The sequence below is a fragment of the Sitophilus oryzae genome, unplaced genomic scaffold (genome assembly GCF_002938485.1).
Source record: "Sitophilus oryzae breed Bouriz unplaced genomic scaffold, Soryzae_2.0 scaffold_810_pilon_pilon, whole genome shotgun sequence".
NCBI classification, from domain to species: Eukaryota; Metazoa; Arthropoda; class Insecta; order Coleoptera; family Curculionidae; genus Sitophilus; species Sitophilus oryzae.
Window position 1 is genome coordinate 2830526 of NW_022147429.1, and position 16576 is coordinate 2847101.

General features: G+C 31.9%; 2 protein-coding genes across 4 annotated transcripts in view; one reads left to right on the forward strand and one right to left on the reverse strand.

Moving 5' to 3' along the window:
• LOC115889044 (calbindin-32) overlaps positions 1 to 4078 on the forward strand; it is a 111821-nt gene extending 107743 nt beyond the window's left edge. For all 3 annotated transcript variants that reach the window (XM_030908961.1, XM_030908963.1, XM_030908962.1), the window contains one exon: positions 388 to 4078. In XM_030908961.1, coding sequence (XP_030764821.1) covers positions 388 to 537 — 150 coding nt within the window. In that variant the 3' untranslated portion in view covers positions 538 to 4078. The remainder of the gene's footprint in view (positions 1 to 387) is intronic.
• Positions 4079 to 11202: 7124 nt separating this feature from the next.
• The window catches only part of LOC115889016 (histidine decarboxylase), a 38728-nt gene continuing 33354 nt past the window's right edge, over positions 11203 to 16576 (reverse strand). Inside the window, exons 10-13 of the mRNA XM_030908916.1 lie at positions 15640 to 16069; positions 12058 to 12225; positions 11826 to 11999; positions 11203 to 11642 (exon numbers count right to left, since the gene is read on the reverse strand). Coding sequence (XP_030764776.1) covers positions 11446 to 11642; positions 11826 to 11999; positions 12058 to 12225; positions 15640 to 16069 — 969 coding nt within the window. The 3' untranslated portion in view covers positions 11203 to 11445. The remainder of the gene's footprint in view (positions 11643 to 11825; positions 12000 to 12057; positions 12226 to 15639; positions 16070 to 16576) is intronic.

A 16576-nucleotide genomic window follows, 5' to 3' on the forward strand; every position in this document is an offset into this window, starting at 1 on the left:
TCAGCATTTTCGATGTTTTGAACAAAGCAAACTCTTAAATTATTTATTTAAGTACAATAATAATTACACTTAAACAATTAAATTCTACGTAAAAAGGTGCTTTGAAATTGTTTTCATAAAAATATAACATTTTCCATAGCAAAAACTTACAGCGATTTGTTAAAATTGCACATTTTTGATTAACTGCGAAACGGTAATGTATCGATGTGCGGTTTTTACCATTATGATAAATATTGAACACGAATATTAGTTTTCGTATAGAAAAGAGTGTTTCCCTTTAAAAGTGTCCAATTTGGTCCACCCTGTACATATCGAATATCTAATTTTTGGCATAAAGACACCTCTGAGTCTTGCAACTTGATGTGTATTTATAATATCGTTTTATAGGACTACGATGCTCAAGATCTTCAAGACTTTGAAGAAACCATTCTTCGAGGCGTGGACTACAATCAGGATGGCAAAATCAACAAGAAAGAACTGACCATGATTCTCCTAGCTATCGCGAAGCACAATCAGGAGGAGGAACCAGCGGCATAAGGGAAACACGAAAACGCAGCGTGACGAAATAATTCGTAATATTTAAGGTTTTGAAGTTGCCAATTTATCGACGTTATACCATAGCACAAATTTTTAACGGTTAAATTAGTTTTCTAAATGTAATGTCGTTTTACTCAAAACGGTGTAACTTCTGAAGCTGCTGCATCTGTTTTGTTCTAAAAGTTTTTCTTTTCTGAAAATAAATTGTTGTTTCTAAACCGTCCTATATCGGAGTTCTAAAGTAACATTAGATATATTGCTATGAGAATCCGGGAGATATCTTGTATGGTATACTTCTTAGAATAAATACAAAAAAAAATCAGGAATTTAAGAGGACAAGACAATATAGTGCGTTTTGTTTATTATTTTTTTACAGAATGACTTTATACAACAGTTTCATACAAAACTACTGAATAAAAGAATGATTTATTTTATTTTATTTTTACATTTCATTGTAAAACTCCGACTTTTTAGACAGAGACAGTTATATGAGGAATCACTGAGTTGCTGAATTATTCTCAGTGGATTTTTACTTGAAGTTTCAGTGACAAAATACAGATTTTTTTTTGTTTCAAACCAACAATATTCAAGTAACAACGAATATAATTATTACTTTTGATTGTGAGTTTTTTATGAGTATAGCATTCATCTGGTAGAATACTCATTATAAGTTTTAATTACACACATACTCAGTTCAGGTTGTAGTTGTAACTCATAGGTACTGCCTTTTATTGAAACTGTATTAAATATTTATACAAATTGAAAGTAAGCAATTGATAAAAAAGTAAAAACAGCAACAAAAACCATATAAAATTAATATTAGGTCTAATATATAATTTATATCTATCAAACTTGCACTGCTTCAGAAAGTTTCATTTCAATTATAGTGAATGTTAGAATTTAAACACCAGTTTGAAACACCAAATTCGAAAGAAAATGTAATGTAATTATAAACTGCTACTTGTCCTTAACTTTCTTAGAACAGCCAGCTGCCGGATTATTACGCTCATCGTGTAGTTAATCAAAATATAATTCTTACACGTCTATTTATAGAGGAATACACTTTTAACAGAGTGCCAATCAAAAAGTTGCCGCAAACAGAGGTTCTTTTTAATTTGAACCAGGTCTCTTTGAGAAAAATGGATGCCTTCTTTAACCTAACCTGTACTTTCTACCGTGTTTGACTTTGAACCGTGGCAAGCCTATTTGTAACAACAAATCTGTTTGACAACTTTTTGATTGGCACTCTGTTAAAAGTGTATTCCCCTATAAATATATGTGTAAAAATTATGTTTTGATTATTGATATTGAACTACTTGATGAGCGTAATAATCCTGCAGCCGGATCCTGTATTATCTATTGTATGTTTATGTTACGTAGGTAAAATCGTAATATTAAGATCCGGTAAAATCATTAGCTTATCGATTTCAATCAAGAAACTTAAAAAGCTTTAAGTGAATGAATTAATATATTATAACGTAGTTATCCATTTTGAAAGAGTAGGCTTTTGTAGAGCTTTATAAAAGCAGCAAAAGGAGTAAAATGGAACGCTGTCAATAAGCTAAGATATACAGAAAAGATAAAATAATAGTTAATACCTACCGAGAAGGAAAGTGTTTTATTACTATCTTGGTTAACTAATTATTATATCTCTATATAAGTAACGAAAACATTCGTCTGACGTTCGTATAGGTACTATTTTATTTACAACCACACCATTAATCGAAAACTACATACATTTTTTTATTTACATACAATATTTTATTTTAATTAAAAATAGAAAATTGAATAATTTAAATTTTATTTAAAAAATGTAGTAAATGCTAAAAATGTTCTTTTATGGTTGAGGTGCCATCAAAACCAGTATCATATAATTTGATACTTTGATTGATTAATAAACTTTTGACAATTTTGAATTTCTAATTCCTTCGAATTCTTGTAACATAGAAAGGCAAAATGTTGTTAGAAAGTGACAATAACCAAGATTTTTATATTGGTACCGTACTATAATTTGAAGAATCTGCAGCTTCTTTAAGTAATGGCCTGTAATGGTAAGGCACATAAATAAGAGAAATAAAAGAGAGAAGTAAAGGTTGATAGTGTGACACAAAATTTTAAAGTTATGTTAACATTATAAAGGGTGTGAAAAAAATAGTGTATCTAACTTCGGTAAGTGATTCTGCAGATAGATATAAAACAAAAAGTTCCTTTTAACATATGCCCTAAAATTGTCCCCGAAGATGTTACAAAGGTTATAAATAAAAATAATATATTTTGTTTATTTTTAAGAACATTTTTATACCGTTTCTCCTGAAATTTGGTACTCCTACTCACATTTTAATTATTAAACTTCCGTAACACCCCTCAAAAAGGGTACTTTCCATTAGGGTACTACTGGTGGTACCTCTTTTATCCTTGTAGGTACAGTAATTTCAACATAATATGCCATTAATAGCTAGACCTTTTTTACGTAAATAAGTGCTCTGTATTTAATTTGAAACGGTGAACGATTTTCAAGATATTTGCGTTTAAAGGTTACGATGCATCGATTTTAGTATTGTAGAGAAATGTTAAAGTATAAAGAAATTTTAAATAAATTAACCTTCTGATTTCGCTAATGCTTTAGCGAATCAATCCGACGTATCAATTTTAATTGATACGTCGGAACGTTTAAACGCAAATATCTTGAAAACCGTTTACCGTTTCGAACTAAACGACGAGCACTTTATTTACATAAAAAAGTCGTAGTATTAAGTCTTATTTGTTGAAATTACTGTATCTATAAGGATAATAGAGGTACCACCAATTTTTCATTGTATTTTTATTGTACACTATCGCCATTCGATTTCGTATTAAAATGTGTGTAAGACTACCAAATTTCAAGAAAAATAATTTACCATGTTCTTAAAAATAAACAAAATATATTATTTTTAACTAAAAACTAAATTTTGTATTATTTTTATGTACCATTTCGAAGACTCTAACTTCAAGAAGCATTTTAGGGTATATGTTTATTGGAAATTTGTGTTTTATTTTTATCTCTAGAATCACCAACCGAAGTTAGACACACTAATTTTTTGACACCCTGTATAATAATATCACCGAGAATATCACCATATAATATGGTTGTAAATAAAATATTTTTTAGTTTTATTTCCATCGTAAAACAATGTAATTATAAACTGCAGGCAATTAATATTAAATAAGATCTTAGTTACTGTGAACTGTTAACATATGATTGATGTTGTACTATATTTTCTACTGTTTCTTATACAAATAAATGCTAGTGTGTCGTTTAGTATATTTATAAGTATGTATTAAATTAATTTATAATAATTATATCATAAATCAGAATATGATTAACGTTAACATATTATTTAAACATTTTTTAAGATATGTAATGTTAATTTCTGATACATTTAAAATCGTATACTTAATGGTTGTTCGTATATTTTTAAGAATATTTATTTATACCGTGTGGTGCATCGGAACACAAACATAGGAAATCTCATGTAAATTTTGAAAAGTTAAAATATTATCTCCCCAGATGATTTTATACAATAATTTGATTATATTAGACCTTTTTGAAGAGGCGTTAATCTTTTGAACTTTCTTCTAGAATTTCGTTTTATTTGGAATAGGCGTCTAAAAGTACGCCTTCAAATTACTAAAAAATCTACCTTCAAATTACTAAAAATGTATAATAAGGCTCAAAAAAAGCTACAATTAAAATACCAGCAAAAATATGATTTTATCGTTATCAAATTCACATCAAATTCATGTCACATTTTTTTTTTGTTTACAACAGATTATGTGGTTCGGAAAGGATGGTTATTTTTTTCTGAATTGGAATGATCATCTACAAAAGAACTAGTGGAACTGAGAATAGTATTCGCGGAGTATGACTTGATTGCTGTTCATTACTCGATCACTCGCAGGCCTTGCTTATACCACATACATCCACAATACTTTAACAAATAAAAGATATATAGTTACAAATATTTCTTAAAAGGAACTTTATTAAACTATACTAATTATTAAAATGTGTACATAATCCCCCATTCACAGCCAAACAATACCCCAAATGATTGTAAAATTCAGGCCACCACGCAGCATTCCACCAGTAGCGTAACTATCGATGTGCCGTGAGTGCGAAGCACACGGGCCCGGGCGCATATTCGGAATTCGCCGACACATTAGCCGCTCGGTATAGTTCGGGTGCTGCGTAAATCGCCGACGTATTAGTCTAATACGTCGGCGATTTACGATGCGCTCAAAATATTGATACTTTCTTCGCAAGTTTGTAAATCGGATTAATTTGATCTGCATCTGTAATGAGTATTCGGAATTTTTTATGATCAATCAGTAATCGTCTGTATTGGTTTTCATTGTTTTCCAGTGATTAGCACATTTCGAGCAGATTGATAATTTAAAAACATGGATTTTAAGACATTACCAGCTGTACCTGATAAATAAATAGTCTCCAATAAACAGAGGTTGCAGATTACTGATAAAAACAGATTTTAGATAGTAGATGCTGCTTTTTGAAGAGATATTAAATAATAACAGTAATGCTGTTAATGTATTATTAATATAAAATAAATAGTAATAGCGCAGCTTTTGTTTATACTACGCAAGTCTTATGCGCTTTCATTTCCAAACCATACGATTGAAAAAAATTGCGTCAGAGCTGGCATGGAAATAAAGATAGCTGTCATTTTGTATGTAAAATTATATAAGGAATGTCAATGATCGTCGTTACCAAACCAACTAGCCGCTGTTTCTTTCGATCATACGGTACTTGCGATAAGTCTTAAAACTTAACTTACTCTTCATTAAGGCTCCAATCATTCTATTATCGGCATGGAAGCTTAAAACTGCTTAGCGAGTAAATTTTAGTTTATTTTTATTTAATTATAGAACGGATAACTGCCTTGGTAAATGTTAGAAGAGAAATTTTTGAAAGAGTTCCAAAAACATTTTCTGAGACTACGTCTAATAAGCATTTAGAAGGTTTTATCACTACCATTTTGATGGCAAACAAAAGAAAAATAGGGAAGCGAGCCGCAAAAGAACTTCACGAAATATAGACTGTCCAGTAAAATTTACTTAACTAGCACACGCTATCGCGAAAATCACTTATTACTTTACACTTGTTCTTGTGCAATTTTGTAGCTGTGTTTTCCTTTTTATTTTGCAAAATAAAAATAATTGGAAATATGTGATTTTTCATTAGAGCATTAAATTTGACAAAAAAGGAAATTTGCTGTATTGTCGCTGGATTTCTGCACATCGAATAGAAATAGAACTAAGCTAGTTGTAGCATCAAAAAGAGCATGAAAAATTATACTGGTCAAACTAGTTAACTCAAAATCACAAAAACTCTAGTTACCTAATGGTTGTATTAAGGGGACGATAAGGCAGCTGAGTTACGAGAGGTGCCCGAAACTGCCACTTTTTTTGGCAATTATTTCAATAGAAAATGAAGTTACTCGTACAATAGACATTGGTAATAATACAAGGGTAATATTGTGTCAACTTTCGCCCATGCTAAAGCACGGAAAAAATAATTTTAACATGTTCATGTTCCTATTTACATTGTTTATTTTAATTTTGTTAGTTTTGTTGTTGTTTATTGTTTTGTTTTTATTTATTTGATATTTTATATATTTTGGGTTACATATTCTGTGTTGCAGTAATAAATAATACTATACGTATAAAAATTAATTTGATAATGTTATTTCTAACTCTAACCTAAAATATGAATGCATATTATTCAGATTAGTATACCATACTAATTATACATTATAAGTATTGAAATATGTAGGTGTAATAGGGGGCCCGGTAAAATTTTTGCACACAGGCCCGTAAGTCTGTTGTTACGCCACTGCATTCCACAGAGATGTCGTTTTCAGTTCCTCTAAGTTTCTGTATTTAATATGCCCATAAAGATGGTTTTTGAGTGTTTTCCGCAAGGAAGTCGTTTGGCGAAAGATCGCCTGTGGTCTTTTTCTACTGTAACCCCAATAGACGGGAGTCAATGTTTTTATTTTATTCAATATGAAGAATATTCAAGTTATTGTTGTTTTCTTCCTGTTTAATTATTTTTGTCTTCAGACTTCCATATGCTTAATACCGTGTCTTTAGTTTCAAACCTCTGCCTAGTTTATTCTTTAAACTGTGGACTTGTTCGGTATAGGCATTGCAGAGACTGGGCTGCGATCAAATCTAACACAGCGGGAATACTATTTTCAACAAAATGCCGCTTAACCATCGTAACTTTTTCAAAAGTTGCGAAAATCTTAATTATTTTATACAAAATTACATCGACTTTGACAATGACACAATCACATTTTTGCAGGTAGGTATATTAATTGTAGCTTTCTCTGGGCCGTATTATAAATTTTACTTATTAAAAGGTAGATTTTTGCAAATAACTTTGGAATTTTCCAAATGAAAAGAAATTCTAGACAAAATTACAACTTTCACGTTTCTTCAAAAAAGTCTAATACAACTTTTGCATAAAATTATCTGGGAAGATAATATTTCACCTTTTGAAAGTTTACATGGGATTTCATATGTCCCGTGTTCGAATGCACCACAGGATATACCAACAAGAGTAACAGCACAGATGAAGCCAAATAACATATCAAAACTAAAAATTCTAACTCAATAAACAAGGTCGTACAGTTTTTCTCTATAGAAAATTGAATATCTCTATTTTTTGTTGTTGACAGGTTGTTCTATCTACTTCTTTTGTAAAAAGCTTAGTAAAAATGCCTACAGTATTGCTTAAATGAATTATAATGTTCAAATAGTAGCAACATTTAAAAAAATAGTTTTTAATACATTTCTAAAATAATTCACGTTAGTAATCAATGTGAATTAGACTTAATCAGATTTTTTGCATAGTAAGAAATATTTCTATCCTAGTAATTTACTAAACAACACTACTATCATAAATCTAATTACATATAGGTTGTGCAGAATAAACATACTCATATTCTACTATTAACTTTAAATATATAATACATACCTATAGCTGAGCATAATGTTCCTTGTAAAAAAGTATTTTAACATATATGTCTTAAAAGTAAGTAAAACGGCTGCTATCGAATATATATCACTTCTAAAAGACTTCTAAAGTTAAATTTTCAAATATCTATTTTCTCAGAATCGTTTATATTCCATTTAAAGTATTTTTATGCAACTGTTTTGTTTGTTATGTATTTTATCAATAATATTTAGATAAAAGATACACACAGGGTGTCTCGGATTATGTAGAGCTCAGAAATATTGTTTATCTAAATAAGAATAGATTGAAGTTACCCTGTATATTAAGCGTTAACCATCGAAGATATTATTTGCAGGTACAATAATGTGCTTTCAACCATCTTTGTTTTAAATGGTTTGAATATGACGTCAAGTTTATATTCGTTAAAAGTCAATATTATAAATTTTTTTAAGTAATTTTTGTTAACACACGTATAATGTTCGTATATCATTTTTTATCTATAGTATAAATATAATTTGTTCCGTTAAAATACCAAGCTTTAATATAAAGAAATCCTTTGAGGTACCTACTAAATCTTAATCTATATTATAAATGTGCTTGAACTACATGATCTATTATTATAAGTAAGGGTACTAGTAAATTGTAATAAGTTTTTATAAGATTGTTTTCCTTATGAAATAATTAGTTTTCTATAAAGAAGATATCAATTAGATTGGAATATTTTGTTGTGAAATAAAATACGTGAAAGTAAGAACGGAGTTTAATTTTATAGTATTTTTAGTTAGTAATTTATAGTCCACATTATTTTTGATGTAACTTTTTGCTCATGGAAATAATACTTTTTTTTTACGATTATTCAAAAAGTAGCTATTTTTTACACCATTTACTGCATTAAAAATCAATTTTTTTACACTAGTGCAAAAAGCACCTTGACATTATTAATGACGAGTTTAACAAAAGAGAAAAAAATTGTTCCTTGATTTTGTTAATCCAAATATTGTTTCTAATGCAAGTATATTTTTGCTAGTTGCCATATAAAGTCTTATGTAAATTAATAAGTTAAAAAATATTTGCCTTTTCCCAGGAATCGAACCCTCGCGCTTCGAATTGGTTAATCATAGTTGTCCAAGAATGTCCTTCGACGGCGAAAATTGTCATAATTTTCAAGTTGTCAGTTGAAAACATTGTATTACGTGTTTTGCAATATTGTTGTCAGGTTAAAAATGTCGAGTTCGGATAGCGACGAAGAAATTATAGGTACCCCTCCAGATATAACTGAAATAGGAAATGAAGCTACGACAAATTTATTACCCGACAAATCTAAAAAGGTGCATGAAATTTGTTATAAAGGGTTCGTTGAGTGGTATGCCACAAGGTTTGTTAAGAACATTACTGAAAACGTTCAAAAAAAGCATATTTCAAAGAAAAACCAGAGATATTAAAGCCATTAACCTTTTGGTTGGGAGTATTCAATGTTGAAGGTTACGCTGTTATTAAATAAAAAAATTGTGTGTGCACTATGTGCGCATATTTGAAGTAAAACTTCTCCTACTTCCATCTGTCTGTCCGTCTGCACGTCTGTCCGTCTGAGGACTCCATTCCGGCTATACACGTGCCTAGTTTGGTTCCAATCGACCCATAAATAAGAAAAAAATCTGGTTTCTGCAGTGTAACACACCTGTTTAGTTTTACTTTAAAAATAGATGTAGTTTTTCTTACGTAAAATCGGCTTGTCCAAAATTATTCAAATTTGGCATGTGTATTCAACAGACACGTAAACAGTGTCAAGGTATTCTGAGAAATGCTGACAATGGAATCTTGGTAGGTGTCGAGGAAAAGCTCGATCGGTGAAAGGAGTATGTTGAGTTGCTCTACGCAGATACACGGCCCGATCAACCATCCATATCTAGAAATGATTCTAGTCCTGATATTACAAAGAAAGAAGTCAAACGTGCTATAGATCTTCAGAAGAAAATCAAGACAGTAGGACCGGACCAGATCCACGCGTAAACCCTAAAGCTAATCGCCTATACAGATGACAGGAGCCTTAAGATTCTTACAGAACTGTTTAATTTGATATACAAAGCCGGCAAGATACCCACTGATTGGCTAAAATCCACTTTTATCCTATTACCCAAAAAACCAAACGCTTCTCAACGTGAGGACCACCGGTTAATCAGCCTGATGTCGCATGTCCTCAAAGTATTCCTCCGCGTAATTCATACCCGTATATACAACAGATGCGAAGGGCAGGTTAGGGATACACAGTTTGGATTTAGGAATGGAGTTGGCACGCGCAAGGCACTTTTTACACTGAACGTGCAGCGATGGAGGGACATGAACGTCAATATATATGCCTGCTTTATAGATTATAGAAAGGCCTTTGACTGTGTGTCGCACTAAAAACCTGCCGAGATTCTTAGAACCACCGGTGTGGATGAGGGGGACCTGCGCATTATCACCCAGTTATACTGAAACCAGACTGCAGAGATCAGGACGGATGGCGGAACATGAAGTAGCAATTAGGAAGGGCATCATGCAGGGGTGTGTATTATCCCCACTCATTTTCGACATCTACTCCGAGGCGGTATGCCGAGAGGCACTAAAGAGCATTGAGGATGGTATCAAAATCAATGGTACCCTGATCAACAATACCAAACTGACCCCAAAACTGAAATTTTAGTGAAGATCGAACAGGCCAGACGTACATTTGCTTCCATGAAAACCCTCTTCTCCAGCCGAGATCTAAGCCTCGAACTTCGCATACGCATGCTGCATTGCTACATCTTTTCAGTATTTCTCTACGGCTCTAAGAGTTGGACACTCAATCAGACATTGGGAAAACCGCATTAACGCTTTTGAGATGTACTTGTATCATCGTATGCTGCGTATATCTTGGATGGATAGAGTGACAAATGAGGAGGTGCTCAGGCGGATGGGCAAAGATAAAGAGCTCCTATCAACAGTGAAGGAAAGGAAGTTACAGTACGTCGGTCACATCATGAGGGGTGATCGATACGAGGTGCTCAGACTGGTCATCGAAGGCAAAATTGAAGGCAGGAGATCAGTGGGAAGAAGGCAAAACTCCTGGCTTAAGGATCTGCGTCGTTGGTTCGGAAGAACATCGATCGAAATTTTCAGAGGTGCGGTTTCACGCACCATCATAGCCAGTTCGCCAGATCGCCAATCTCCGAAGGAAGACGGCGGCCTAAGAAGAAGAAGATTCAGCATATATGCAGGCCTTTAAAAATCATTTACGATTTGGCTGTAAAATAAACAGGGAAGCCAATATTTGGATAGTTCAATATGCATGGGATTTTCTATGTTTCCAGCGCCGGTGCACCATCCGGTATATTTTTTTACAATATACATATATTTTATAATACTTACTACAATACAATGAGGAGTAAATTTACTGGCACATAACAAAAAAACAAAGTTCAGCAAAAAATATTACACTTTATTACATCTAGCAACATAATACGAATTATTCTAATGTACTTTTCCCGAATGTTGGATGCTGATCGAAAAAAACGGCGTTAAATTGGCTTGGAAATGACAATCGAACACATACATTATATAATTTTACATTTAAAATGACTAAGATCGTTAGTTTCAATCAAACTCACGACGATTTTTTCGATGCTGTGGTTTAATAAACATGTAATTAAAAAGATAATAATATAAAAACATTATCTAGGAATTACAAAAGGTATTTTGCAATATAATATCTATATTATCATAAAAAAGGTAACATAAATAAGGCATTATTCATTAAATTTTTGCATCAAACAATTTTTGAATATTAATTTATTTAACTTTCTCAACTGTCTTAAACTCCAGCAATATTATATTTTGACTTTATTGTTATAATTTAATCATTCAAATAACAATTACTTTTTAATATCGAAAGATGTCTTTTTTGGAAGTTTTGCCACCGCATGCCCACACTTATGACAAACGTCTTTAACTTGCATGCAGTTGTTGATTGAAATGTCAGTTTGATGATCTACAGATTTTGAACGAGAATGTCTCTTTGATGGTATGGCAAGATTGTCCTTGTTTGTTGCATTTGGACTGGAATCGTTATCTAAAAGTAATCAAAAGTAAAAAATGTCATTACATAAATTTCAACAAGCCTAAAAAATTTACTTGATGTGCAAAGTAATATATGCTTAATTATTTATAATCACAGACTATTCAGTACCAGCCGGTCATCATAAAATTTTTACATTGAAATTTGCGATTGAATTTCATTCAAATAATATTTTACCTGAAGTACTGTTGCTTTTATCTTCTGTCTCGGAAGAGTCTTCCAAAACTGGTAAGTTCTCCAGTGGTGTCTTTAGGGTAGGTGATGTTTCAATGCCATGAAACAAATCTAGCCTTGAATCCAAAGAAAACTGCTTTCCTGACATTAATATACCTTTAATTCTTCTTCTCATTGCTACAAAAAATTATAAATATATATTATTAATGTCAAGGTAATAGTAGTATATGTATACCAGGACTGTCTTGAGCATCTTTTCTAAGTTTTATTGTTTTTGAGAACTGTTCCAGAACATCTCCTTGATCGTATATTGCAGCAAATGATCCGTTTACTATTTTTGGTGACATTGGAACGTTAGAAAGCAATAAACTGGATCCAAAATTTTCATTCTTGTCCCTTGTTTCTAAAAATAATCAAAACATGATTACGCAAAATAAACAGGCATTGCATAGAGGGTAAAAGATGAAAGAATGGACATATTATAAGTCCCAGTTACTTTCAATGAATATAAGTAATAAATGGAAACCAATATAAGAGAAAATAAATAAAATAAAAAAAATAGAATCAAATAGAATGTTTTAGTCTTCTTTATTATACAGGGTGTTTTAATTACTGTGGTGTTTTATTTATCGTGTTAAAATACATGTACCATCTCCGTGGAGAGATTCCTTACTTAAAAGTAAGATTTATTTGTCATATCAACATAGGTCCGTTTGGGTTTTGTTTCGTATCTACAAGGTGTTAAAATCTTAATAATCTTTCGATTTATTTGCGTCACCCTTAGTGATTCAAATGAAATCTTGAGGGTAAAAAAACGACTAAAAAAGTGTCGATAAATTGTTATCACTGGTATATTTAAAAAAAACATGTGCGCCACTGGCTTTTTTCTCTTTAGATATCAAAATTATGTAGGCCGTTTAATGCCAGTTAAAATTTAGCTTTTGATATTTTGTCGAAATCGGCCTCCTTGATGAGACAATTGCAATTTTATTAACCACAATTAATAAAATTAAATTAAAAACAAAATTAATAAATTATATATTTTACCTAATTTACTATTAAATATTATTACCATTAGTCATTATTACCATTAGGCCAACCTACAGCAATTTCAAATAAAAAATAATGGTATTTAAGATAATTACAAAAAACCTAATTTTAAAATTTTGTAACATCCTGTAACTGTAAAACTATGCATTTCCATACCCATGTTTATAGGAACCCTTTTTCATATTTTTAATGAGGACTTATTTAAAACTTTCGCAAGTTAATGATTAAAATTCTTTAAAAGTTGCATTAGACTTGGATCAAGACAATTTAATAAAATTGTGTTTATCTCATCAAGGAGCCCAAAATTGACAAAATATCAAAAGACAACTTTTAAACTGCTTACATTATTTCGTTAACAAGAGGACAAGGTTAGTGGTGTACATGCTTTTTTTAGAAAAGTAGTCCAGTGATAACCTATATGCACGTCCCTGGTGAATATGTCGACACTTTCTTAGCTTTAAAATATGTCGCTTTTAAAGCAACTTTTGCCCTCAAATTTCATTCAAAACGCTAGAAGTAGGTACTTAGAAGAAAATTATAATACATTTAAAAAAATATGAAGATTTTAACCCCCTGTAGAACAAAACAAAGCAGAATTGGACTTATGTTGATATGAAAAATAAATCTTATTAGGACCTAAACAATTACTTTGTAAATGTGGCGAAGAATATAGTGAATACTATCTCACCCTCCCTTGATCCTCTATCATTTCTCTCTGACTATAATGTTAATTTGCACAGTTTCTTCCTTACGCCTGTGGGGTTGGCAGAGCTTCGCAATACATTAAATGATATTAAAAATAAATCTTCAGCAGGGACTGACGGACTTACTCTTAAAATGTTCTCTAGTATGCCGGAATGTACATTAAACCATCTTTCAGCCTTAATTAATATGTCATTTGAAGATGGTGCTTTTCCAAATTGCCTTAAGTCGGCGATAATTATTCCTTTGCATAAAGGAGGTGATAAAGAGCAAGCTTCCAACTATCGTCCAATTGCACTCCTTCCCACGTTATCGAAGATCATGGAGAGACTGGTTAAAAAGAGGCTTGTATCATTTCTTCTAAAATACAAAATACTCACCCCTTTCAGTTTGGGTTCTTGAGTAACAAATGTACAAATGACGCTATGTTTTCGCTGTTTAATAATGTATACCCAGTCTGAACAACCGTCTCGTTACAGCAACAATTTTCTGTGATTTCTCGAAAGCTTTCGATTGTGTTAATCATAACATCCTACTAACAAATTGCAGTACTATGGTATCAGGGGAACGCCTCTTGAATGGTTTAAGTCCTACCTTAACAACAGAAACCAGCGTGTGAGGGTTGATAAGACTGTGTCTTCTTGCAAGCCAATAGAATGCGGAGTACCTCAGGGCTCAGTGCTAGGTCCTATTTTGTTTCTGTTGTTTATCAACGATATTGCTAGTCTGGACATCAGTGGTAAAATCTGTCTCTTCGCGGATGATACTTGTTTCACATGGAGCAGCCCGGACACCACGGCACTTCATAGAACCATTTCCAGTGACTTAATCAACATAAAAACATGGTGCGATTCTAATTATCTGTGTCTCAACGTCTCTAAAACTAAAGTCTTATCATATAAAAGTACGTTGCTACCTTTTCAACTTGATAATACCACCATTGACGTCGTTGATTCTGTGAAATTTTTAGGCCTTGTTGTGGACAACTATTTAAAATGGGATTTGCACATCGATGCTTTAGCTAAAAAATTAAGTTCTGCCTGTTTCGCACTTAGATCAGTTGCTAATGTGCTTAATTTGTCAACATCTAGGACAGTCTATTATGCCCTTTTTGAGTCGCATCTCCGATACGCACTTCCATTCTGGGGTGCGTGTTGTGCGACTCAATTTGAGCGTATCTTCAAATTACAAAAGAGAGCTGTGCGATATTCACTGAGGCTAACCAGTCGTGCTCACTGCCGGGACTTGTTTAAAAGATATAAAATATTAACTCTTCCTTCCCTATTCATACTCGAATCCGTCTGCCTAGTTCGCAAGCACGTATCGAGTATTTCTCTAGGGCCAGTTCATGGCTATCCAATTAGGAACGCAGAGCATAACATGTATCTGCCAACCCCTCACTCTGAGTTAGTAAAGAGTTCCATATTGTACAATGCAAAAAAAAATGCACAATCATCTGCCATCTGAAATTAATTCCATTTCATCCTTTCCTGCATTTCGCAGAGCCTTGAGATCATACTTACTGGAGAAAGCCTTTTACGCGGTTAACGATTTTTTTATTAATATCTAGGGTTCTAAATTTAACACACATTCACTAAATTTAAGAAATGATTTTGTTTTCTATCCATTTAAATTTAGTATTGACATTATATAGAGTTGTTTATTTACATGTATGTTTATATTTTATTTATATTTAATTAAATAAATTTTTGACAATGTACAATTTCTATAATTGTATAAAGTATTGTTTTAGTTTTGTATGTTTGCTGTTAGTTTTATATGTTTTTCTATTGTTAAGTGAAGTTTTGTATGCTTTTTATATTCTTTTTTAAGCTTTGTCAACAAAATTGTAAAATTTTTTTATGACAATAAAGCAATTTCTTTCCTATTTTTACGTCAGGAATATCCCCACGAGAGATGGCTCATGTTTTTTGAAACACCCTGAATATGAATTAAATTGAATATGTATAACGTTTCCTGAAAGGATAAGTTTATTTCTTGGTCGTAAAATAGCTCACTAATATATTACAGTATAAAATATTATTTTGATTAGTAGGTAATTTACCTCCTAAAGGAACCTTTGTTTTTCTCATATATTTATCTCTCTCCTGCAGGATAATATTGGCAACCCCCACTATTTCCTTCCAGTCAGTAATGATATCTTCAAGAGTTGTCCTCGGCGAAGTTACAGTAAATCTAATGACGTATTTTCCCTTTAAGTTTGCCGGTACACAGTGTATGTTACCTCGAGAATTTAGCCGTTTACACAGCGTTTCGGTGATGAAATTATCACCCACCAATCGGAACACAACCAAACCTAAATGGCGCTTGGCGGGAATTTCAAACCGGGGATCGTTCCGGACAAACAATTCAAACTTTTCAGCCATGTGCACGCCTTTTCTTATGTGCTCTTGAATGCCAGTGATGCCATAATTTCGGATGACAAACCATAATTTTAGAGCACGAAATCGTTTGCTGAGAGGAATTTGCCAGTGCTATCAAAAAGAAAAAATACATATAATAAAGTAACAGAAAACACTTATTATTTAGGCCCAGTTTCAAACCTTCTGGCAAAACTTAAGATTAATCTAAGTTTGAGTTGGTAAATAAGTTAGTAAGTGTTAAGTAATCTAAGTTGGATCTCTTTGTTTAAACTGGAAACTCTTTTCTTTAATTCAATGTTATACATGTCAGTTAAATGATAGTAGCTAACTTCATGAGAGATTGATATATCTTTAGTATCATTATCAACTGCACTGATATTATTGGTGGCGTATATGCTATTATTTTTATGTTTCTTTAAGAGTGTGAAACGTGTGAAATTTAAAATAATTCATCAAATACTTAAAATAGTTCGTCGATGTCAATAAACCAAAATTAAGAGAATGAAATAAATAAACCAATAATCGCCCGATAAAAAAATATATGTAAACCAAAAACAACCAGTTCAGAATAAACAAATATTACTGCCCATACTTCAATTTTCAAATTGTAGTTTAACT